Below are 23,517 nucleotides of genomic sequence, written 5' to 3'. Positions count from 1 at the left end.
GTTTTCTCATACCATTTCTATTGCAGAGGCTAATAATCTGTCCTGTCTCCTCCCACCCATTTCTAACGGGTTGCCCTGATGTAGATATGAAATTCCACTCTGGAAGCAGGCTGTCCGTTTTAAAATAGCAAAGAGCAGGGTCCTGATTTCCTACCTTACAGAACACCCCTAGACTGATACTCTCTCTTCACCTGCTACTAATTATGCCTCCCACAAAAGTCCCCCATCTCTGTCCTCCTGCAAAGAACCTCCTCGTCTGTCACATTTCCCTAATGGGGTCACAGCTTTCCTTACTGTCCAGGAACTGACTACCTGTCCTGCAGCTAGCTCATCAGACTCGGCCCTCCTCCAGCCTCAGGCATCCCTCCTTGTCCTTACCTGCTCTCCTGCCCTTCAATATCCTAATTCCCCTTTGCTCATTTTTCTACTCACTTCCCAGCCCCTACTTTTGGTCAGGGCTTACCTTTGCTTTTATTCTGGCTCCAAAGAGTTGAGGTCACTTGGAAAAGTTGTTCCCTAATATCCTAAGATGCACCCTCCCGGGATACAGTTGGTCTTGCCAACTATAAATCCATACTCTCTGCCTCTGTAGTCGGATCCTTTTCTCAGCCACTTTGACCCTAACACTTAGTACCCTGCCAGTAACTTACTTCTTACCACCTATGTTCCTTTAAAAACCAGGCAGGCCTAGATTCTTCCATCATCTGCCCCAGTCTAAAATAAAGAACCCAACTTAAAAAATATTTTAAAAGATTGTACTTCCAAAGATTTTACTAAAGCATTTATTTTTTAAACAAAAATATACATTAATCTCAGATTTACAGAATATAGAAATAATTTATCCAAAGCAATTTGCATTTTAAAATTGTTAATATTGCACCCAACCATGTAAGTCTTTGACACATTTGCATTGTCGACCTTTCCCACAATTTGCAAAACGGGAGAGAAATCTGAAACTGACAGAATTACACAAAAAAACTTACAATTTTTAAATTTACAAGATAAAAGTTGTAAACTTCCGGAAATTTACTTCTGTAGACTAAAGAGCTATATTCTTTTCATATCTAGACAATGAACTATATACATGCTGTGATTTCCTCATAAGGAACTCAAAGGAACAGATATTGTGAACATTCACAACCTAATGGTAAAGAACAGAATTATTGAAGACACTTCTCTGTCTTCACTGAAATATGGAAACTAGTGTGTGAAACACAGAGTGAGAAAAGCCCCTGGATAAATAACTTTTACCTCTTTGAGGATAGTTTCCATAATTGCCTAAAGTTATCTTCAGTTTTAAAATGATACACTGTTTGTTAGTCTTAGAAATATGGCTACCAACAGCCTTTTCTCTCAAGACACAAGACAAGTAGCAAAGAGTGAGGTCTCTGTTCAAGTCCCTTATAAAATACTTTACATATAGGGCAGGCACAAAAGTTTGCTTTTCAAAAGAAAGCTCTGCAAAATATGCTGCAATTTATCACTGATACCCTCAGTTTTTAAAAGCTTTTTTTTAAAAAGCCCATAAATATTTAAATGTATCTTTTTTTTAATGACAGTAGAAAATAAACACACTTGATACTACAGGAAGTGTCTGAAATAATATATAATAGTAAGAGTAAACGTATGTAATGTGCTCTTTTAACCTGGTAGTAAACCGAAACAGATCAAAACCTTGTACTTATGAAATGTGAAGTAATTTTCGTTGATTGAGCTGAATTAGTAAACCAATATGAGAACATGAAACCAAGCAGCCCCATTATCAACTCTGAAAAAGTCATCAGACCACTTAGCTTCTAGGGGATGAACATTCATGAATCTTTCGTCATTACCATTGTAAATAAAAGATCTGTTAGTAAGGTGGACTCCAGGAAAAAAGGAGCCTCTGGGAAATTTGTGCTGAAGATCCCAGACAGGAAAATCTAATTGTAATTTTATAGTACAATACCATTTGAACTGAAATAAGACATTTTCTAATTCTCTTGTCCTAGATTGAGATGGGGTTAAAAACGTTCACTTTGAATCAAAACAAAACATCAACAGTTGAATAATATGACTTTTCAAAAGGTCTCCTTGGCTTTACTATTGCAGTAGTCCAACCCAAGTATTGTAGCTTGTTAAAAAGGTTATTGCCTTCAACATCCTCGTGACAAATTGTTTTTTTTTCCCAAAAAGTCGAGTCTCATAAAAAAAGAAAAAAAAGAAGACATTTACTTTGTGTGATTGTTTTGCTACAGGTCACCTGAAGCAAATGCCTCAGCTCTCCATGGTTCGCCTGTATTCTGCCGTCCCATCGGCGATGACGGCATCCAGGGGATAGCGCTTCTTGCGGATGCTGCGCCCGGAGGAGATGAGGTCGGCGTAGCCACGCTGGTGGGAGAAAGCGTAGGCCGAGCGCCGCCTGGACACGCCCCGGCGGAACACATTCTGCCGCCGCTTCCACTGCTCTTCGGTTTTTAACTGCTTTCGGTGCTTCTGAATCTACGGAAGCGAGAGAGATGGGGTAAGGTTAAAAAGAACTGGCTGCACACCTGCCTCATTGGGGGGCGGGCATAACCATCCTCGCTTTAAAGTGGAGGAAATGGAGGGAGGCAGGTTACTTGACGTTTCCAAGCCCTCAGAGCTACAAAACGGGGTGCCAGGATTCCCACTCCTAAACTAGTGCTCTTTCCATTTCAAAATCAGACTGGTACAGGTTTAGAAATGACTGTTAGCCTCCTTCCGGGTTGTTACCGCACACCCTTGTCAGTGTAGGAGGGAGAGCTGGAGGATAGTGAAGGTTGCCTACCTAGCAGCTGTTCTCTCCTCCTTTCTGATGGACATGGAGTTTACTCAGGTACCATCCTCCTCCTTACAGCCACGTTCCTCCATGTGGATGCCACCCCCAGGGGTAGGACTGACTGACTTCCCTTGCTCTCTACTAGTCCAGGAATGGGCCTGTGATCTAATTCTGGCTAATGAGACCTGAGGAAAGTGTGCTGGGCCCTTCCATAAAAAGTTCCCAGGCTCCTAAGGGAAAGCAACAGCATAATGTCTTTAATCTTCCCCTGGATATTGACATGTCAGGATGCAATGCCGGGAACTGCTGTAGCCATCTTTCAGCATAGGGGGGAGATGGAAAAAACCCCACTTCTTTTTTGATAACATCAAGTTGCCCATCAGCTGAGCCTGAAACCTAATTATTATGTGAGTGGAGGTGATACATCATCATTGAACCATTTTGAGCCATATCTTCCTGTTACTTGTAGCTCAAAGGATCCTGCTACAAGAGGATTTTTCATTTTCCTTTAAATGAAGAAAAACCCCAACCTGTATGCAGGGCAAAATATTAATAGTATAATTGCTAAATTGAGAGGATAGATATATGGGGATTCATTATACTATTTTCCTTTTGATATTTGGTAATTTTTGTAATAAAAAGCAAGCAAACAATACCAATCCCAAAGGACTTATTTGCAAGGGGGAGTTAAAAAAAAGAGGAGTAGTCCTAAAAAATTTTCAGACCAAACTTCCCAAGAGCTTAGAATTTTGCAGGAAAGCTGTTTTGGAGAAATGCTTTGATTTCTGTGAGAGGCACTCAGAGTTAGGAGAAGACTGTTTTTTCTATACCTTATCACTTTCTGATGGCCAAATGGTCATTGACAAGAAACGTATGGCAACAACAGGCAGCAAGCACACAGCAACAGTCAAGATGATGGTCAACCAAATATATGGCTGTCTCAGAGCATTTGAAGCTGTGCCTGGAAAAAGCACAGAGAATGAATCACAATGGTTTTCATCCCAAGGGGGGCATAGCTAATAGTCTACAGTCCACAGATGGATTCCCTGTGGTGGAAATGGATTCCCTGAGCTTTTACAACCAGATTGCCCTCCCGAAAACATCCCACCACTGCTCAAGGAATGAACATTTTAAAACCAGACTAAGCAAAGCAGAATTAGGCACGTAAATTCTTTGGAACAAGGCAAATGTATATAAGTGAACAAATAAATAGCGAAAAAAGAAAGTACATTTGTTGACATTGCATTAATTAAGAATGGAAAAGTAGGCAATTTATACTTTTGGATTTTTTCAGGAACTTAAAAAAGCACTTCCAATTTCTAGTTTTGGTTTGAAACGCCACATATTAACAACGGGCACTGCCATTTGTGGGATAAGCCTTATGCTGGGTGTTTTAGGTCATGCCATTTAATCATTTCTGAGAGATGAGTATTGCCCTCTATCACATGAAGAAACTGAGTTGTGGAGAGTAAAAAAATTTGCCCACGGTAACAGAACTATAGCTATGGCAACTCCTGAATTAAAACCCATGTCCATCTGAGTAGAGCTAGGCTTTTACCACTAAATTTGGCTACTAGTTTTTATGTCAGAGGAAGTAACAATTCAATTCTGTAATACAACCAGGTGACCATATACTACTCAATTTTAAAACTAGAGCCAAATTTCTCACAATATTTTCTATACTTACACTGTGAGTTTATAAAAATAATAGCATAAATGTGTATGGGTTTAAAATACATTCCCTATGGGAATATTCTAAGTAACTGGGTACTAAAATTTTAAAACATAGAGTCAGTAAGCAAGAACACAGTCATAAAAAAAATGAGCTCAATCCCAATAAGAAAAGGGTTACCACAGCAATTGTCTTTTTATAACCCAACAACTGATCATTAAAACAAACAAAAAAAACCTAATCTTTTACAGGGAAATGAGTTTATGGGGAATTTTTTTCCACTGTGAATCCAAACTACTCTATCCATAATAAGATGTTCATAAATTCCAATTCATGCTATTTATAATATTTTTGATATTTATCATTTCATTCTAGCATTTGTCAATTTGTCATATATTTTATATAGCTGTAAACTGTTTTGTTTTCCGTTAAGTTTACTTATTGCTCTGTATACGTATTTCCGATGATGCAGTCCACTTTTAAGTTCTAGAATTCCATCATCTGGGATTCATAGTTTGTTTAGCTAATTTGATATTCTTAGGTCTTAGGGTTATTTCCAGTTTTTCAAAGGCAATTAGAAATGTTGTAGTGATACAGTCTTTGTACAGATTACCTTTCCAAAATTTGGTGTGTTTCATCTTAGGGTATTTTCCCCATGTGGAAATACTGGATCAAAATGTACAAAAAAATTCATTACATATTTCTAGGTAGTGCTTTAGAAAGATTAAACTATAGTGCTACCAGCAATACATGTATTCCCAGTTTCCCAATAACCTACCAGTATTAGGTTTTACGGAAGAAAAAAAGCACAATTACAGCTTAGTTATTTTAATTTGCTTTCCTCTCATCACGTTACCACCCCCAATTTCTAGTCAGGACATTAATTTTCACTAGCAGTAATTTACACTTTATGTTTTTACTTACCCTGAAGCTGTGTCAGAATCTAAATTAATGACATTTTTCTATTTATTTATTTTTGGAATTTAGAAAATACCAACCTGTAAATTGGAATGCAGATGGAAAGAGAACATGTATTCCAGCACTATGAAAGTCAAACATGATGCCAAAATAAAGTGCAATGCTTCCAAAAATTGAAAAAGCATTCACAAAAGTCCAATAAGAAGTATCCAAGCCAATCTGTTGGGAAACCAGAGAAAAACAGAGCACTCATTTAGGGGAGTTAGCAAGAAATAAAGGATCTAAGGATTCTGAAAATAGAATTCAATTTAAGCATGGTATGGCTTGAATACTGAACAATCAGAAGCTATCTATGGCTCAGGCAAGAAATAGGAAATATGTTTGATATAAGGGATGAAAATAGCCTCCATTCATATTTGCAAAGCAGCAGAGGCTCAGTTGGAGGAAGAATGGGAGCCAGGCGGATGTGCACGCTGGTCTACATACAGAAATGCATACAGTACCAACAGGTACTGAAAACAGTCGACTAAAGCCACATACCTGGAAATTGACTGTTATTATAAGAGCAGAGGCAATTGTGACAGCGAAAGATTGGTAGTCTGAGGGCGCCTCTCCATCCTGTCCCACAGTTTGCAGATAAGCTCCAAGAGGTATGAAGAAGAGGATCAATGATGTTAAAACCCCGTGCAACAAGCTTACGAAGAATCTCCTATAGTTGAATAGTAAGTCTCTTTGTCCCACCACGTATAACCTGGGGAAGCGGAGGCTCAGTTTGTCACTCACATCCTTAAGGGGAAAACACAATTAGAGTTGAGTGCTGTCCATCGGGATCAAAGAACTCAGAGATACGTCACAACCTCTATCTCAAAAAGAGTTGCAACTTGTTAAGTTTTAGGAAGGCAAAAACTAAACAAGATGATAAATCCTGAATAATTTCATTGTGCAGAGAGCAACCTCGTTACTGTAGTGCACCATTATTTGATATTTAATTCTGAGACTAGGTAAAGTAGTATTATTTTGCTACTTAAAGCAAATCAGTAATGTTTAAAAAAAAAGTGTAGGAAGCCTATTTTTACTTTCTGAGAGAATATATTTTTTCTGATACTTTGGGAAAGCATTTTCACATACACATTGATGAGTTAATTCCAAATTATTCTTTTCATTCTTGAAAGCAGTTTCTATAAAAATTGCTACTAGATAGAATGCAGACTAATTTGGAAATTAAACCTGTAAGTTTGGGGAGGTATTAAAATAATTTACTTTAAAGATGTGTAAGTTGTTATTGTAGAGACATACTGTTAGGTATCTAACAAGAAAATTTTAGTGTCCAAAATGAGGGTAATAAACTTTTTTGTCAATGAATTCAACCCAGGCACAGAAATCCTCTTTTCTTAATATAAAACAAGCATACTCTTGTTGCCTGACAGCAGAAATATAATAGGGTTTACTCAGAAAGAAGTGAAAACCAAAAGAATGCATTGAAATATTTGCTTTGAAACAGTCACTCAGTCTGTCCAGAAGCGACCCTGTCAGCGCCAGGCTCCTACCTGGTCAAGCAGCCCCATGAGGAGGACGGGCAGGCTGGAGTAGAGCACGTTGTAGAGGGTGATGAACCAGTCTTCGTACGCGGTCTGTGAGGAGATGACAGAGTCTGTGTGTCACCGACGAAGAAATATTGCCCACCTAGTTAACACATGTGCATCTGCCCTCAAAGCAGGGGTGTCCCCAGGGAAAGTAAACACACACACCCCACCCCACCCCAGCTATGCCAGTAGCAGGCACGAGTTTGTTTTGATGGAATGGACAGAATCAAAGGGCTTTCCCACAGGCAGTAATCTTCCCCGGAAAATAAGTGGGGAAATAGACTCCGAAAAGTTTTTGGAAAAGGAGTCTGGTCTATCTGAAGAATGCTGGAAAACAAATCAGTGTTCATCGTCTTTTATATCCCTTTTATTAATGAATTAGATTACATACAACTGGTTCAAAAGCACGTAAGTACCGTTCAGATTTACTTTTCTCTTGCCAGTCCAGCATTTCCATTTAAACATTTTATAAAACAGAATTTGAATACAAGAAAGATGCTTCTGAAAAGGATAAGCAAGGCTGTGCACACCCCAGTCCTCAGTGGGGGATAGAGGAAATGGGCTTACTCAGCACTAACAGTGATACACCATCCTGCACAGAAACAGGAAGAAGGCCCCAACCTTGTTCAAAACCCCAAGACATCCTGGCCTCCCGTTTCTACACCTGGCCTCCTCTCATGCCAGTTGTCTGTAGCATAGCATCAAAGAAGTTTGGACAACCACAGGCACTGACAGGTTTTTTGCTAATGGTGTGTTTCTGCCATATCAACAATTGAACATCGTAGATATGCCCCACTCCTATTTCAGCAAAAGGTTAAAATTAAAAAACCAACAGTGGAGACATGATGTTAGATCTATGATCACCCCTAATTTATATAATCCCTTCAGCCCCAATATAATTTTATACTTAAATTTGAACAATTTTTTCAAAGTTGAACAATTTGTTATCACTATTCTTAATGGCAAGGTGACTTAGGAAAAAAAAAAAATCTATGGTGAAGGCAAAGACACAAACAAAAGCCAACAGACCAGGAACAAATCCTACCTTTTTAAAGGCAAAATAAAATATGTTTAAAGCACCAGAAACATTTTAGAAGGTTCATAAACTTAATCTGTACCTCAGCTGTTAAGAGAGAGCACCAAAAACTGCAAATATGGAGGGGGAAGAAAATTTTTTTCAGACATAGTTTTATTCATGTAAGAGAAGAGCTCTACTCATTTAATAATAATGATGATGGTATATTACCTGTGCAGAGTACCCGTTGAAGAAGGAGTACCAGAAATGAACCAAAGTAAATGCAAAGTTTTTATAAAAGAAGTATCGTAGGAACTTGCACATCCTTATGTAAGACCACCTGCCGTGCACCAACAGCAGTCTCTGCAGGTATCTGAACTGTGCAAAGGAATAGTCACTTGACATGACGGCTTGCATGCCTTCTTGTCCACTTATTCCAACACCAATGTGGGCAGCTATGGGGGGGCGGGGAGAAGATAACTGTGAATCATAAGCTTATTTTAAGGCAAAACATTGAGATGATAAAAATGTTTCCACAGCAATACAAAAAAACCCTCAAATTTATGAAACAATAAATGTGAAAACTGTTGCTCACCATCCCCCACCCCCAGCTTCTGAACTCAGAAGTACAAGTTGCTAAACAGAGCACGTGGTTGGGCCTCCATAAATATTTGTGAAAGGATCTCAAGTGGGTAATGAATTCCATTTGGATTATCTGCCCAGCTCATAAGCCATCCTTCCCACCCAAAGGGTGAGCCCCAGGCATCCATGTGTACCATGTGTCCCTGCCTCCCTGGCCACAGCTGAGTCAGCCATGGGCAGATACATAATCTATGGTAGATACTACGAATTGGCTCTCCTTCATTCTAGAACTTCTGTTCTAATTGGAGAGGTGGGAAAGCAAATAAAAACCCTACATTGCTCAGACTCCCTTGCAGCTAGGTTCTCTTTGTGAATTAAGTTCCACTTGTTTGGACCTGCTTGTGACTTGGAAGCAGAAGCAAATTGGAGCCCAGCATCCCTTCCCTTTTTGGCATTTCTGCAGCAGAATTCATATCCATTTTCCAGCTGCCCAGATGTTGATAAACAACTGCAAGGGCTTCTCAATTGGAAAGCTCTTCAGAGGAGCCTCAAAGCTAGAAGCTCCTCTGGTAAGTGACCCAGACTTGCAGACACAGCCTAGAACCTACTTCTTCAGTTCATCCAGAATTTTCATGAGCACCTGCTCCCCTATATTAATCACTTCCTGCTTAAAGTACCTAAAGGGATCTGTTTCCCTCAGTCTCTCTTGGTATTTTGGAATTAGGATTTGGGTGTGTTTGTGTTTGGAATTTTAACATGTAAATTTTTGAGTTGTGGGATGGATACACTTCTTTCTGAGGGGCAGAGAAATAAAGTAGTCTAGAGAAAGGATGAGAGAGAAGGGCAGACACTGGGTTCCTGGTGCAGCTTCAGGTCCTGGTTCTAGCATATTCCTGAGGCCTGGCTTCTTGAGCAGCATGAGACATACTTGTAACTTTTAAAATAGGTTTCTTTTTGTCTTAAGCTAACTTGAATTGTTCTCCAGTACTTGCAATCAAAAGTGTTTAAACTTAGATACTGTTAAACTTTCAAAGGCTTATGCATGGCCCACTGAGACCTCAAGACACACAGTTGTTTTGAGGGAGGGAGGTTTCCAGAATGGATAAAAATGAAAGTCCCAATTTTATCCATCCTCCCACTAGTCATTAAATCACATGTTCCACTTAGAGAATTATGAGTTTTATCTAGGTCTTAAAAGTCATGGAAGTGAGATCATTTTCAGAACATGTGTTGCAGAATACAACCTATTATTACTCAGACCCTGAGAAGTGTCTGCCAGCTCAGCAGAGTCTCCAACTAAAAGAAGCTCCACAACTCCTGCCCCACTTGCAGAATACAAGGTCTGGCATTAACATGGTGACTTGTCCAAAACCTAAGTTTTTAATAACACTTTGCAATTCTATCAAATAGAATTAACTGCATCTCAATCAATACTTATAACCTCTTTCTACACATAAATAGTTCTTAATGACCAGTTGTGGTTGCCAAACTGTTCTTTCCTACCAAACCATGGCCTTCTTTCCTGAACAAATAACAGGGAAATGTTGAGATTCTGTCAGAGGCAGGAAGAGGAGCCACCGCCCCAGGCCCTGACATCCAGTCCAGCCTCTGCCGAGCAGACCAAGGACAGTATGTGAAGTGAACACTGCCACAGTTTACAGAGTGACTCAAGGCAACTGAACAGACGTACTTTATCAGGCCACACTGCTTTTTGTTTGTATTTTCCTAAAATCTAAACATAGGCACCTAGACTTCCCTGAAGTTGCTGATGTGGTGTCAAATGCCTGCCCAGTAGGCCACTTCATAATTCCCTAACAAACTGATCGTTTCCTCTTGCCTCTCTAATGCTGCTTGTTCATTCTCAGGGTTTAGACCAAGGAAAATAACACCCACCAGCCATCTTCAGGCACAAGGGAGAGAGAGGGCAGCATCCGAGGGTCCTTGGATCCTTGCTAGGGGCAAACCATGGTGGACTGCAATTCCCTCCACTTCTCTTAGACTACACCACTAACCATGAAACATGTTAGCAAATGGTCAGATTTTTTGGACACTTAAATTTCACTGTACTTCTTTATAAACAACAAACAATTTCTTTCGGTTCATTGTTCTTGATGTAGGTAAAAGAGATGACAGTTTTCACGAAGTTCAAAAAGGCACTTAATACTTGGGTTAAGCTACTGACTTCCAAGGAGACCTGAGTTTCTTTGATTTTCATCCCAAATGGATGTCTCCTACATTATATATAAAAGCGTCTATCACATAACAGAGCTTAATAAAATTCTGAAAACAACTTAAGAAAAAACAGTCTCTAGGAGGTTATCTATGCCAACTTTGTGTGATCCCTTTTGCTATCAGTTGGTGAACTCAGAGGAACAAGAGTTTTCAAGTCTCAGTCACATAATCGGTAGATCTGAAAGGGAATCCCCCTTTCCCAACATCTAGAAGTCTTCATTATAACTGAAGAAAAATAATGTTTGAGTCACTTGCCCTTTTGGCACAGTCATTTATGTTAAAAGGTACATAATGGAAAATAAACTAGAGCTGGCTACGGAGGAAAGAAATAGATATAACTCAGAGCAAGAAATGCCATTCGCATGGCAGGATGAACATGTGCAAAACACAGTGGAAAGGAATTAAACTGGCAGTGGCCACAGACATACACGTGAAGAAGCGAGAAGACGTACATTATATAGCTGACTCCTTTTGAGGAAGATAAAGTTGGAATATTCTTAGTATATATCAAGGAGGAGAAGGAAGAGACTCTAAGGAAAGAAAGAGAAGAGTTAAGAAACAGGCTGAATTAAAAGTCTGTAGTTATACATATAATGCATTTAAGCTACCCGGCACCACAGGACGTGTGTATACATGCCATGGATAGTTCATCTTAAGAAAAATACTACAAAGCTAGAGGTGACATCAGATAATTTTCTTGTTCTCAAATGAGAAAACTGAGGCCTGAGCATGAGCCCAGGGTGACACAGCATGCTGGCGTTAGGATGAGGACAAGTATTCAGATCTCATTAGTTTGGGCATTTTCATTACAAGATACTCCTGTATAAGTAATACAGGGAGAAAAAGGACCAGGATTCAGACATGTTGATGAGGGTTTGGTTCCGTATGCTTTTAATACCGGCAAAATTGTATTTCTGCAGTGACAGGACTCAATCTGTCAATTTGTGGGTACCTAGGGTCCTCCAACCAGCAAAATGACCTTGGGAGGTCAGGAGAATGTTGAGGCCACGTCAGAGCTGTGCTTCAATGTTACACTGAGCTCACACTAGGTCACCTAACGGTGAAGTTCAACAGATTTACCAAAGGCAAGAAGAAAGCCCCAGAAAACAATGCTTAAGTGTGGGAGAATAATATTCCCAAAACAAATAACAAAGAGAGTTCAATAATTTATGCCAAGCTCAGCAGAAATTTTTGCAAAACATTAAATAGCAGGGTCCTTAATAAGCCCTGAAGAAATATGGGAGGAGAAGCAGCAGGAGAAAACACAAAACCAAGTCCAAACATATGTAAAAGAAGGAAACAAAGAAGGATAAGTTCACCCACACAGAGCTCATCTTCGACTTGGCACTCTTTGTATAGAACAGTCATGCCTGCGCTCTCCTACTGAGTGGACTGTAAGCTTCCTGAGGGCAGGGTCACAGGTGTAGTTACCATAGTTATGTGCCTTTATTAAAGGTCTGCTTCATGAAAGCCCAAGCAGTGAAATCAGAAAAAAAACTACCCCCAAAAATGTTTCTGCCATTTCCTCTCTACCAATTCAGGTGGCACTGGCCATGTGCGAGACTCACTTTTGATCATGTTGACATCATTGGCCCCGTCTCCAATGGCGAGCGTGATGGCTTTCTTGTACCTCTTCACCAGGTCCACCACCATGGCCTTCTGCTTGGGGGTGACCCGGCAGCAGATGACCGCACTGCACTCGCAGGCCAGGTCGACAAAGTTCTGCTGCTGTTGCTCTTTTTTAGCTTCCAGCCTCCTCTTACTTTGTGTCCGCATTCGCCTTTCTTCTTCTGTCCTGGGGAACTTCAGTTTCAAAATCTTACTCCTCTTGGTCTTTTTCTCGAGAAGAATTTCATTCTGTGAAAATCAGAAAGGGAAAGGATTCTAACCATTTGGGGTTTGATAACAAGAGTACCATTCCCGGGCTTCCCTGGTGGCGCAGTGGTTAAGAATCCGCCTGCCAATGCAGGGGACATGGGCTCGAGCCCTGGTCCGGGAAGATCCCACATGCCGCGGAGCAACTAAGCCCGTGCGCCACAACTACTGAGCTTGCACTCTAGAGCCCGTGAGCCACAACTACTGAGCCTGCGGGCCACAACTACTGAAGACTGCGCACCTAGAGCCCGTGCTCTGTGACAAGAGAAGCCACCACAATAAGAAGCCTGCACACTGCAACGAAGAGTAGCCCCTGCTTGCTGCAGCTAGAGAAAGCCCACATGCAGCGACAAAGACCCAACGCAGCTCAAAATAAATAAATTTATTTTTTTAAAAAAGTACCATTCCCAAGACTTTAATAATCTCAAGGATAATTCTTGGGTTATATCATTGATGATATTCTGATTATAAAATATTTACTATAAAAACATAGAAAAATTTACAAAGAAAATTAAAATTTAATTATCAACTAGTTAGTTGATAAACTAGTAATAAGCACTGCCACCAGTTTGTATCATATTATTATATGTATCATATAATATTAACTCTCAGACTTGGGAAATTGCACTTTATTTATAGGCTAAGAGGTTTTTAGGTTGGTAATTAATATGACAGACCATCTAAAATTGGTCCAGAATGACCTGCTTTAGTTTGAGCCAAAGGGAGAGACACTAATGATACATACCAACCAAGAACCAGTGATTATTAAGGCACGGTTTCCACCAGATGGAAAAAAAGGTTCGTGTACTTGGGGTACAAATTTTGCATAGACTCCACTTCTGTTCCTCTGGTTTTCCATCCTTGTATGAAGAAGAGCACTGGGGGAAAAATTTAAGTGTTTAAAGTACAAGACCATGAACAGGCCCTTGACTGTGAGATAATTTTGAAATATAATCTTTTAAAAATTGTGGTAAAAAACACATAACAAAATTTACCATCTTAACTATTTCTGAGTATACAGTTCAGTAGTATTAAGTATATTCGTATCGCCAATCTCCAGAACTTTTTCATCTTTTAAAATGAAACTCTATACCTATTAAATAACAACTCCCCATTTCTCCCCTCCCCCCAGCTCCTGGTAATCACCACTCTGCTTTCTGCTTCTATGAATTTGATGACTCTAGGTAACTCATATAATGGAATCGTATGTGTCTTTCTGTGATTGGCTTATTTCACTTAATACTATCTTATTTCACTGTTCTCAAGGTTTATTCATGTTGTAGCATATGTCAGAATTTTATTCCTTTTTAAGGGTGAATAATATTCCATTGTATGGATGTACCACATTTTGTTTATCCATTCATCTGTCAGTGGACACTTGGGTTGCTTCCACTTCTTGGCTATTGTGAATAATGCCGCTATGGACATGGGTGGACAAATATCTATTCAAGTCCCTGCTTTTAATTCTTTTGGATATATATCCAGAAGTGGGATTGCTGGATCATATGGTAATTCTATTTTTAATTTTTTTGAGGTACCACCATACTGTTTTCCATAGTGGCTGCACCATTTTATATTCCCACCAACAGTGCACGGGGTTCAAATTTTTCCACATACTTGCCCAGACTTGTTATTTTCTGTGTTTTTTAAATAGTAGCCATCCGTGTGAGGTGAAATTGTGGTTTTAATTTGTATTTCTCTAATGCTAAGTGATGTTGAGCATTATTTCATATGTTTATTGACCATTTGTATGTCCTCTTTGGAGAAATGTCTATTCAAGTCCTTTGCTTAATTAAGTGGCATATAATCTTACTAAGTCTTGATTCCTCCACCATGGAGGCACCACGTTCATGGTACTTCATTATTTGCCAAAGGCAGCTAAAGGAAGATGCAGTTGAGAATGTGTTCACAAGCAACAGAAGGAGGGCAATCTTGATCTGAATTATAATACACAGGGGTGAACCCTAGTGTATTACAAACAGTGACCACTGTGGGGCAGAAAAAAACTTATTTCCACATAAAGTTATGTCTGCTTTTGAGATATTCTCAGTGCTTTATATCAACAAATTATTGAGAAGACCACATATAACTCACTCATGTGATAGAAAAATGAGTCGTGGAATTTTGGAGTAAAAGGGACTGTAAATATCCAATCTCTTCATGTTACAAATAAGGAAATCAAGCCCGAGAGAGATAACGTGATTTGCCTGCAACGAGTTGATGGGAAAACTGCAATGAGGACTCAGGACTCCGAACTCTCAGCCAGTGTTTTCCTCATTACACACATAGAGGCTTTATTCTTCACCTTTAAGAACAGGTTTCTCAACCTTGGCACTATTGACGTCTTGGGCCAATTAATTCCTCGTTGCATGTGGGTGTCTATTGTATTGTAGGATGTTTAGCAGCATCCCTGGCCTCTACCCACTGGAAGCCAGGAGCACCCCCCTCCTTCCCCACTGTGACAGTCAAAAATGTCTCCAGACATTGCCAAATGTTCCCCGGAAGGCAAAGTCCCCACCTCCCCTACCCCAGTTGAAAACCATTGCACTAGAAGATTAGGTATTTATTATTCACTTTCCACATTAATTCTCATTTTCAAATTGAAAATAAGGAGTGATCAAGACAAATCACTAAAGGCTGGAAGAGAAAAAAATATGTATATAATTCATACTAAATAGTGGTGTCTCAAGCCCACTTCCTTTTTCAGCAGACAAGCACTGAGGGCTTCCAAGGAATACAGAAAAACGGCCCCTGAAAGGGCAAACAAGGCCCCAGGTTTTCCTACAACATAAGGTCGAACCATGGTAAATTGGAGCTGCCTGTTGTTTCCTTGCTTCATTTAAACTTGAGGAAACTGTCCCAACTGACACATTCTAGCTCCCATTTCTCTGTATCTGCTGTGTCTACTGGGTCTAGTCTTGCTTTTATAAAAATGAGACGTGACATATTCTCGTACTGCAGGCCCTTTACTCACCTGATATCTTCCCCATAGCAGACAGTGGTATCTTCAGTAAGAAGTTCACAGGCAAATCCTATATTTTCAGCAGTTTCTACAACAGAAAAAAATTAAGTCAAATGTCATTCCTACTGATGAATTTAATAATGGACTTTTAGTAATGATATTCAATTAATGAAATAACCAGATTCAATCAAATATGTTGTTTTCCTGTAGCAATGTCTAGAAATCACATAAAGAAAAAAATCCCTTTCTCTGTAATAAAGTAAATGTAATAAGTCAAAGTCTGGTTGAGATGGTTTCAATCATAAAATGTGCTATATATATCAAATACATAAACCGGTTATTTAATTAATCAATGTTGATTGAAATACTGAACACATTTAGTTCATGTGGTTTAAATCATTCTGTTATGGGGGAGAAGGATAACCATTTCCATAAGCCCTCACATGGGGCTCCTACTGGAGATTTTTTCCCCTCTTCCACCACCATTATTTGTTTAAGGTCAGGACTTAATCCCTTAGCTTATCAAAGTGTGTAACCCATCAACAATGTCAATCAGAGTAAGAGAAATGATCTAGTTTCCCATGGGAGGCTTCTGAAGTAAAGAATCAATACAAACAACTTGTTGAGCTCTAAATTTAAAAATGAAAATCTTCCCTTGGGTATAAAATTTTCATTATAATTTTCAAGCAGTAAAAGGGGCAAGGAAACAAAAGTTGTTGTTCAATATTTTGTACTGTTCTACTCTATGCCCAACAGGTGGCAAAGTGCTGGGGAGGACAGAAGGGACCAGAGTATAGCAGCCCAGTATAGCAGCCCACGTCTGGTGGGAGAGATAAGACTAAACACAATCAGGAAGACACGACAAAGAGCTCAATTTTAAGGAGTAAACTCTGCTACTGAGGGAGCTTCGGGAAGGATGCGGTCAGGATGGGCTGGAATAACAGAGAAGGATTTCTTAGGGAAAGAGTCTCTGTCCCAAAGAAACGGACAGTGTTTGTACAGGATGGAAAGTTTGAGGTCACCTTGAGCAAGGGAAACAGGAGCTATGAATACTTGTGAATTAACAGATATGCTTCCCTGCAAACTAAATTACCCTTTTTGTCTCCAGTAAGCACCCAGATCTTAATGTCAGCTTTTGCAAGTTTTGAAATGGTTTCTGGGACTCCATCTTGTAGCTTGTCTTCAATAGCTGTTGCGCCCAATAGCTGAAATGCACATTAAAAGAAAGGAATTAGCAAATAAGCCAAAAAATGTTCTGTAATTGCAGTTTGCCAAACTGTAAAAAAAGAAGGACTAAATACACCCCAGTTGGTGCTCTATTGGGGCCAGTGGCCAGCATTAACTGGGAAGGTTGTCGTGTGTCATACTCATCAAAAACCAGCCAAAAACTTTTTTCTTAAAGTAATTCACCAAGACAAAAATACAAATCAAAGACAATAAAAATACACTTTCATTGTGTGTATACTACTTTACAGGGACACAAGCCAATTTCTCTTGCTAAAAGTCAATACTAACTATTCACTGAACATTTCCTTTTAATATAAACTCTAAAGGCAGTAAGTATTAAACTTTAAGAAGTCTCTTTAACAAATGGTATATTTTCTCATTTCAAGATTTTGCAAAATATAAATCATCTCAGTAATTCTCACAATGTAATAAGTATATGCTGGCTTGTTACTGTATAAAAATCATAATGAATTTTAATAAGTGATATAAAAATAATAGAATCTCATAGTGTTTTCTGTCATTTGGTTTCCCCTAATGGCAACTCCTATTTTGCTTGCTGAACAAAAGAAATTCAAGTGACCTAGTTCCACTGTACCAATTTCAAATACTGAAGTTGGAATTATCTTTCAAGCATGAGATCAAAACTGTAATAAAACTTAATAAAATTTCCAATTCTGTTTGGAATATCAAGGAAAAAGTTACAAAGGTTAAAACTCACAATTAAGTCTTTTTCAATCTCCTCATATACTTTATCCAGAGCTTCATCCCGGTTGGTTGAGGCTATACTTGCAGCCATAAACTTTTTATTCCATTCTTCAAATTCTTTTTCTTCAATTTCCTTATAGCAAAGGCACAGGGTTCTAAGAGTCTCACTTGCAAAGATCTGTTTAATTTAAAAGACAATCCATTCACCCAAAGAATAGTTAATTTTATGTAATTCAAGATCAAGTTTGAAATCTTACTTTGAAATAATACAATAAGAGAATTTTAAAAGACTGTGAAAGATGGATTCTGTACACATACATTCCATAGAGGAGATTAAACAAATACTTTGTTTTTCTAAGTATTCTCAATATCTTAGGAATATATTCATAGTTCCCAAATTAGTTCAAGGGAAAAGCATACCTTCTAAATCAAGTCATGAGAATTAAAAAAACCCTTTTTCTCTTAATTAAGAAAATAACAGACCAAGGAAGCTGCCTTGGGGTATAATGATTTTGTAAACCAGACCTGACACCTTTATAATTTTTCTACAAACTGTTACAAGTCCAATCAACTATGAACTCTCAACCAAGCATTAGTCCCTCAAACCAATTCTGAAATACATGAGCCACTGTTAAAGCTGAGATAAAACATTTTAATGAAAGAGTCTGGAAAATTTAATCATGGTGAACAGATTTAAGCCATTTTAAATAGCTTAAATATGAACCAGTAAAAATGTTCCATTACTTCACAATCACATCTTGTCTAGCCAAAAATGGCAGAACTGGTTCACCCAACTGAGGGTCTGTTGTCAAAGACTCTTTGCAAGGTTCTGCATGTATTTGATTAGACTGCCCTTGTTCATCTCCTCATGAGAAATTATCCAGTGTAACTGCTTCAGTAACATATATAACCTTAAAATGTGACCCCACTTACTAAACATCATATTCATCAGGCTTCTTTCTGAAGGACCTTTGGCCCCCAAACTCAGACCCGTCAAGTGAAGGGAAGAAAAAAACCCTTTATTAAGCACCTACTAAGTGCTAGGGGCTGTGCAAGATGCTTTTCATCCACGAGGCTTTGCACCAACCCTCCATGGTAGGAATTATCCCCTTCCTCTTCCACACGGGCAATTAATGATTCATCTGAGACATCAACCATTTCCCCCCAGAGGGCACAAAACAAGTAAAGAGGCAGAACTGGGACACCAGATCTGACAAATATGCTCCATACTTCATTGCCATCATTATATATAAGCAAAACAATATAAGGGTTGGTAGGCAATTCTAACAGAGAAATTTCCAGAAGCATTCTGAATAATTGCAATATCACTGGAGCAAGTACATAGTCCCCTAAAATAGCAAGTTTGAAGTAATGAAGACCAAACTGATTCTCTAACAAAGATATCAGAACTTGATTATCCAGTGCACTGCTTTGTCATGCCCTGTCATACATGAATGCTTTCTTTCCTTCACTGTACACTAGGACGTTGGAATTCTTGGGGACTACGGCATAGGATGGTTATGTAGCTTGCTCGAGTTCACCAGAAGAAAGACCAGTCTTTCTCCTGGATCAGTCCTGTAGATACTGCTGACCTGGATGCTGGGAAGAGGTAGCAAGGTCATTTCCTAGGAAGTCAGCGTCAGGGACAGAACATATTCCTACTTTGGTGCTCTTTCCACTCAACTACACCAAGACAATAGAAAGGTCAACGGTTAACACAGAGCTCTCATTCCAGCTTAAGGGATAGTACCAGAAAATAAGTTTGGAATCTGTGGCATAAAGAGTGGAAGTGAGACTTACATCCAGGGCATCCTGTGTCTCTTGTTTCATAGGATTCATTCGATGTAACCGTTCATAAATTACAGTGTCAGCACCTTTACAATAAAGCCTGATATTGCCTTCTGGGGTTCTTACTAGTAGCAAGGGAAGGAAAAGCAAATAGTAAAGTTAATGTTTGATTTCTTAAAAGAAAAGTACATTCATAAAGTTAATTTAAAGTGTTACAGTGCTAAACATTCATAATTAGTTTAAAATCAGCAATGTACGGAGAAAAATGTTGCTCTCAACAATGTCGGTAAGCCACTATCTACATAGAATGTAATAGTGAAATAAAAATGAAAAGATTCCTTCAGTCAGCTCAGTTTTCCATAGCCTTGCTTATTCTTTCAGCAAATATTCACTGACTCCCTACTATGTGCTAGCTTCTTCCACAGAGCCTTTTTTGTCCATGCCAGCCAGTGGGAATCTTTCTTACCTATAAACCCACAACACTTACTGCCTTTAATACTGGGACCAAAACACGCTCCTTGTGACCATTTTCTTGGCTTTTTTGATCTCTGCAGTAATTTAATTGTATTACGTGTCTCATCAGTAACTAGATTTTAAGTTCCCTGAGGTAGATGCCAGGCAGGATAATCAGCCCAGATCAGTGCTGGGTACACAGAAAGCACTCAGTAAAATGAGCCTAATCAGAGTTCAGGAGGCAGGTAAACCTATATATCTTTTTGGTGAAAAAGTCAATCTCATGGTGGAAAAGCTTATAGATATCACTTAACCCAGTGATCCAAGCTGATGTGACCAGCAATCACATGCCTTCTGATGTGATATGCTGGGAAAGACATGGCACCGATCTACGTACCCTTCCTGCCAACAGTGCGTCATCTGAATCTAATCATGAGGGAACATCAGACAAACCCAAACTGAGGGACTCTCGACAAAATAACAGGCCTGGGCTTTTCAAAAATGTCAGCGTATGAAAGATCAAAAACAGGTTGTGGAACTCTTCTAGAATAAAGGAGACCAGAGTAATGATCACCGAATGCAATGTGGAATATTAGGTGGGGTCCTGAATCAGAAAGCGAATTCCTGGTAAAATTCGAAAACGTTCTGTATAGATGATAATACTGTAATGTTAAATTTTCTGAGTCTGATCAGTGTACTGTATATAAAAATAAGTGAAGGTTCCCGATCTTAGGAAATACCTACTTAAGTATTTGGGGGAAAGGGGCATGAGATCTGCAATTGACTCTCAAATAGTTGAGAAAACAAGAACTTGTAAATGATAATGACAAAGAATTTGTGACCAGTGCTAACAATGGTGGATATGGAAGAAAATACAAGAGTTCTTTCAAGTGTTCTTGCAATTTTTCTGTAAGTTTGAAATTATTTCAAAATATGAACTTAAAACATTTCAATATTATGAAGTGATCATTGTCTCCACTTGGCTGCCTGGGCTGGAGGTATGATTTTGATTCATAAGCACAGCCTCGCTTTTCTCAGAACTCCTCTCCTGCTACACTCTCCCTTCCCTGATGTCCCTCAAGCCTCCAGCAGAAGTGCTCAGAGTGACTCACGATATAAAAGCTCATGTTGTGGGTCTACCACCCACGGTGCTGCCACCCAGATTCCACAGCTGGCAGCCCACATCTTTGAAGATACACCAACATCTGCAAGATTCAGATCTACTGCGTTTGTCCCTTTGAGTGATGGACATGGTGTAGAATGAAGAAAGAAAACACTAGTTTGGACAAGCCTGCGGAAATCCTCCGGGAGCCAAGGGGTTCATTCACTGCCTATTTTATCCTGGTGTCGCTAAATAAAATGTGTGAAAGGCAGCATCTCAATGAGCCATTCACAGACATACCCTGAGGGGGACCTACCAATTATAGACATTCGCTTCCGGTCACTGTTGAAGTCTAAAATGGCGAGAACATTGTAGGTCCTCTCAGTGCCCAACTCACTGATGGTGATCGTGTTCTGGGTCCTGGTGAGGAAGGCAAAACCGAAGTTCCTGGCGGCGCTTACCAGAGCACCTTCGTCAGGAGAGGCCGCCTGGTAGTTGAGCTGACCTAGCAAGCGAGGCAGGAGAGAAAACCAGAAAAGCTGAGCTCACCACCAAGGGTTCACCAGTGCAGTTCACGTGCTGGGTGAGGATGTATGGTTACCCCTCGGTACCCGCAGGGGACTGATTCCAGGAGCACCCGCAGGCAAATTCTATGGATGCTCTAATCCCTTATAAAATGGCAGACTACAGCAGATACAGCTGGTGTTCCGCATCTGTGGGCACAGAGGACCAACTGTATTGCAAAGCCCAAAAGAGCCTCAAGAAAACAAGTCATTGATTTTTAAGGAGTATGCCAACATTAATTTTCAAGTTTTTAAAAGGTAAACTTTTATTTCTAATCATAAACAGTGATATAAACTAGAAGTAAAAAAAAAAAAAAAATCTGGCCAAGAATAGGGGAAAAAAAATCTCATAATCCCACCATCCAGAGGAAAAACAACACTACTGACATTCTGTTATCATTTCTTCCAGTCCTTTTGGAAATGCCTATTTCTGTAATAGTTTCCATCATGCTAAATATACATTTACATCCTGATTATTTTAACACTGTATTTTGAGCATGTTATCATAGCTTTAAAAAAGTCTTTCTATGTATTATTTTAAAGGAATGTAACCTGTGAATGTAACATGTGACCATTTTCCTATTACAGGCACTTAGTTCCTTCCCCAAATTTTTTTACTCTAAAAAATAACATTGTGGACTTCCCTGGTGGTGCAGTGGTTGGGAATCTGCCTGCCAGTGCAGGAGACACGGGTTCGATCTCTGGTCTGGGACGATCCCACATGCCACGGAGCAACTAAGCCCGTGTGCCACAACTACTGAGTCTGTGTGCCACAACTACTGAGTCTGCGTGCCACAACTGCTGAAGCCCACGCACCTAGAGCCCATGCTCCGCCACAAGAGAAGCCACTGCAATGAGAAGCCCGCGCACCACTGCGAGGAGTGGCCCCCGCTCACCACAACTAGAGAAAGCCCGTGTGCAGCAACCAAGACCCAACACAGCCATAAATAAATAAATAAATAAACAAACAAAAAAAATGGCCTTCTCTCAAACCACTAAAAAAAAAGGTTTAAAAAATAAATAAATAAATAATAAAAAACATTGTATTTGGGGGAAAAAAAAACAAAAAAAAACAAAAAAAAACATTGTAATAAGCATTTTGTATGTGTATAAAGGTTTTTCTGACTCTATTTTCTAAGGATAGCTTCCTAGTTGTGAAAATACTGGGGTAAGGAATATTGATAATTTTTAAATCTGTTGCCATATATTTTACTCACTTCTTTTCTAAAAGGGTGTACCAGGTTATCTTCCCTCTAGAAGAGTGTGCTTTCTTCACCTTAGCTATATTCTCATAATTTAAAAAAGTCTCAAAATGTATCAATCTGTTCAATATCTTGATATTTGAAAGTTATATAATGGGAAACTGCCTTTATTTCACAACTAAATTGCAACAATAGGAATAAATCTCACAATGTTGAGTGGAGAAGCCAGACACCAAGTACATACCACATAATTCCATTTACACGAACTGCAAAACAGACAAAGCTAACCCACACTATTCCAAGTCAGGACAGTAGTCACCCCTGGAGGGGCAGTGACTGAAAGGGAACACAAAAGGGATGTCTAGGGGATGGATAATGTTCTGTTTGTAAAAATCTGGGTACTCACGACAAGGGAGTATTCAACCTGTGAAAACGAGCTATATGCTTGTCTCTGTACACATGTTGTACCTCAGTAAAAAATTTAAAAAAAAAAAAAGCTCCGCCTATCCAAGAGTTTCTATTTTTCTACTCTTAGTTCTTCCATCTCAAAGTAGAATGAAAAGTATTTCTATAGTCAGATGAATTTCCACAGGAAAAGGCATTTCGTTTTCCACCATGGTATGATCAGGATGTACCCATAGATGGATGGGCAGCTCTTTACCCCATCCGTCTATGGGGAGGGGGCGGATGCCCCAGGGTGCGCAGCTGTAGGTAGAACTAAACGCCCCGTCCCTACCCTACTCCCTTCACATACATGCTCAGGTGGTTCACTCTAAGTCAATATTAATCACTCCCAAATAGTAAATAAAGATGACAGTTAGGTTGGTCTCTCTCCATCTGTTCACCCAGAAAGTCATAC

The 23,517-nt window shown here is 39.4% G+C and overlaps 1 protein-coding gene and 1 long non-coding RNA gene across 4 annotated transcripts in view; one reads left to right on the top strand and one right to left on the bottom strand.

The window, feature by feature from the left end:
* Nucleotides 1-7,336, top strand: part of LOC133075854 (uncharacterized) — a 40,860-nt gene extending 33,524 nt beyond the window's left edge. Inside the window, exons 2-4 of one of the 2 annotated variants that reach the window (XR_009697414.1) lie at nucleotides 2,238-2,503; nucleotides 5,439-6,091; nucleotides 6,871-7,336. This is a non-coding gene — a long non-coding RNA (uncharacterized LOC133075854). Of the gene's footprint in view, nucleotides 1-2,237; nucleotides 2,504-5,438; nucleotides 6,702-6,870 lie in introns of those variants that run through there. The other variant, XR_009697413.1, reaches the window with a different exon arrangement.
* Nucleotides 1,655-23,517, bottom strand: part of ATP8B1 (ATPase phospholipid transporting 8B1) — a 108,404-nt gene continuing 86,541 nt past the window's right edge. Inside the window, exons 16-28 of one of the 2 annotated variants that reach the window (XM_061170265.1) lie at nucleotides 21,210-21,398; nucleotides 19,351-19,463; nucleotides 17,564-17,728; nucleotides 16,712-16,823; nucleotides 15,631-15,706; nucleotides 13,402-13,534; nucleotides 12,350-12,638; nucleotides 8,199-8,422; nucleotides 6,917-7,000; nucleotides 5,910-6,155; nucleotides 5,450-5,588; nucleotides 3,610-3,740; nucleotides 1,655-2,481 (exon numbers count right to left, since the gene is read on the bottom strand). In XM_061170265.1, the coding sequence (XP_061026248.1) occupies nucleotides 2,257-2,481; nucleotides 3,610-3,740; nucleotides 5,450-5,588; nucleotides 5,910-6,155; nucleotides 6,917-7,000; nucleotides 8,199-8,422; nucleotides 12,350-12,638; nucleotides 13,402-13,534; nucleotides 15,631-15,706; nucleotides 16,712-16,823; nucleotides 17,564-17,728; nucleotides 19,351-19,463; nucleotides 21,210-21,398 (2,126 nt within the window). In that variant the 3' untranslated portion in view covers nucleotides 1,655-2,256. The remainder of the gene's footprint in view (nucleotides 2,482-3,609; nucleotides 3,741-5,449; nucleotides 5,589-5,909; nucleotides 6,156-6,916; nucleotides 7,001-8,198; nucleotides 8,423-12,349; nucleotides 12,639-13,401; nucleotides 13,535-15,630; nucleotides 15,707-16,711; nucleotides 16,824-17,563; nucleotides 17,729-19,350; nucleotides 19,464-21,209; nucleotides 21,399-23,517) is intronic. The other variant, XM_061170266.1, reaches the window with a different exon arrangement.

The sequence above is a fragment of the Eubalaena glacialis genome, chromosome 15, assembly GCF_028564815.1.
Source record: "Eubalaena glacialis isolate mEubGla1 chromosome 15, mEubGla1.1.hap2.+ XY, whole genome shotgun sequence".
In the NCBI taxonomy this organism is placed as follows: Eukaryota; Metazoa; Chordata; class Mammalia; order Artiodactyla; family Balaenidae; genus Eubalaena; species Eubalaena glacialis.
The sequence above is the reverse complement of the archived record's forward strand: the minus strand, read 5'-3'. Positions and strand labels throughout refer to the sequence as shown.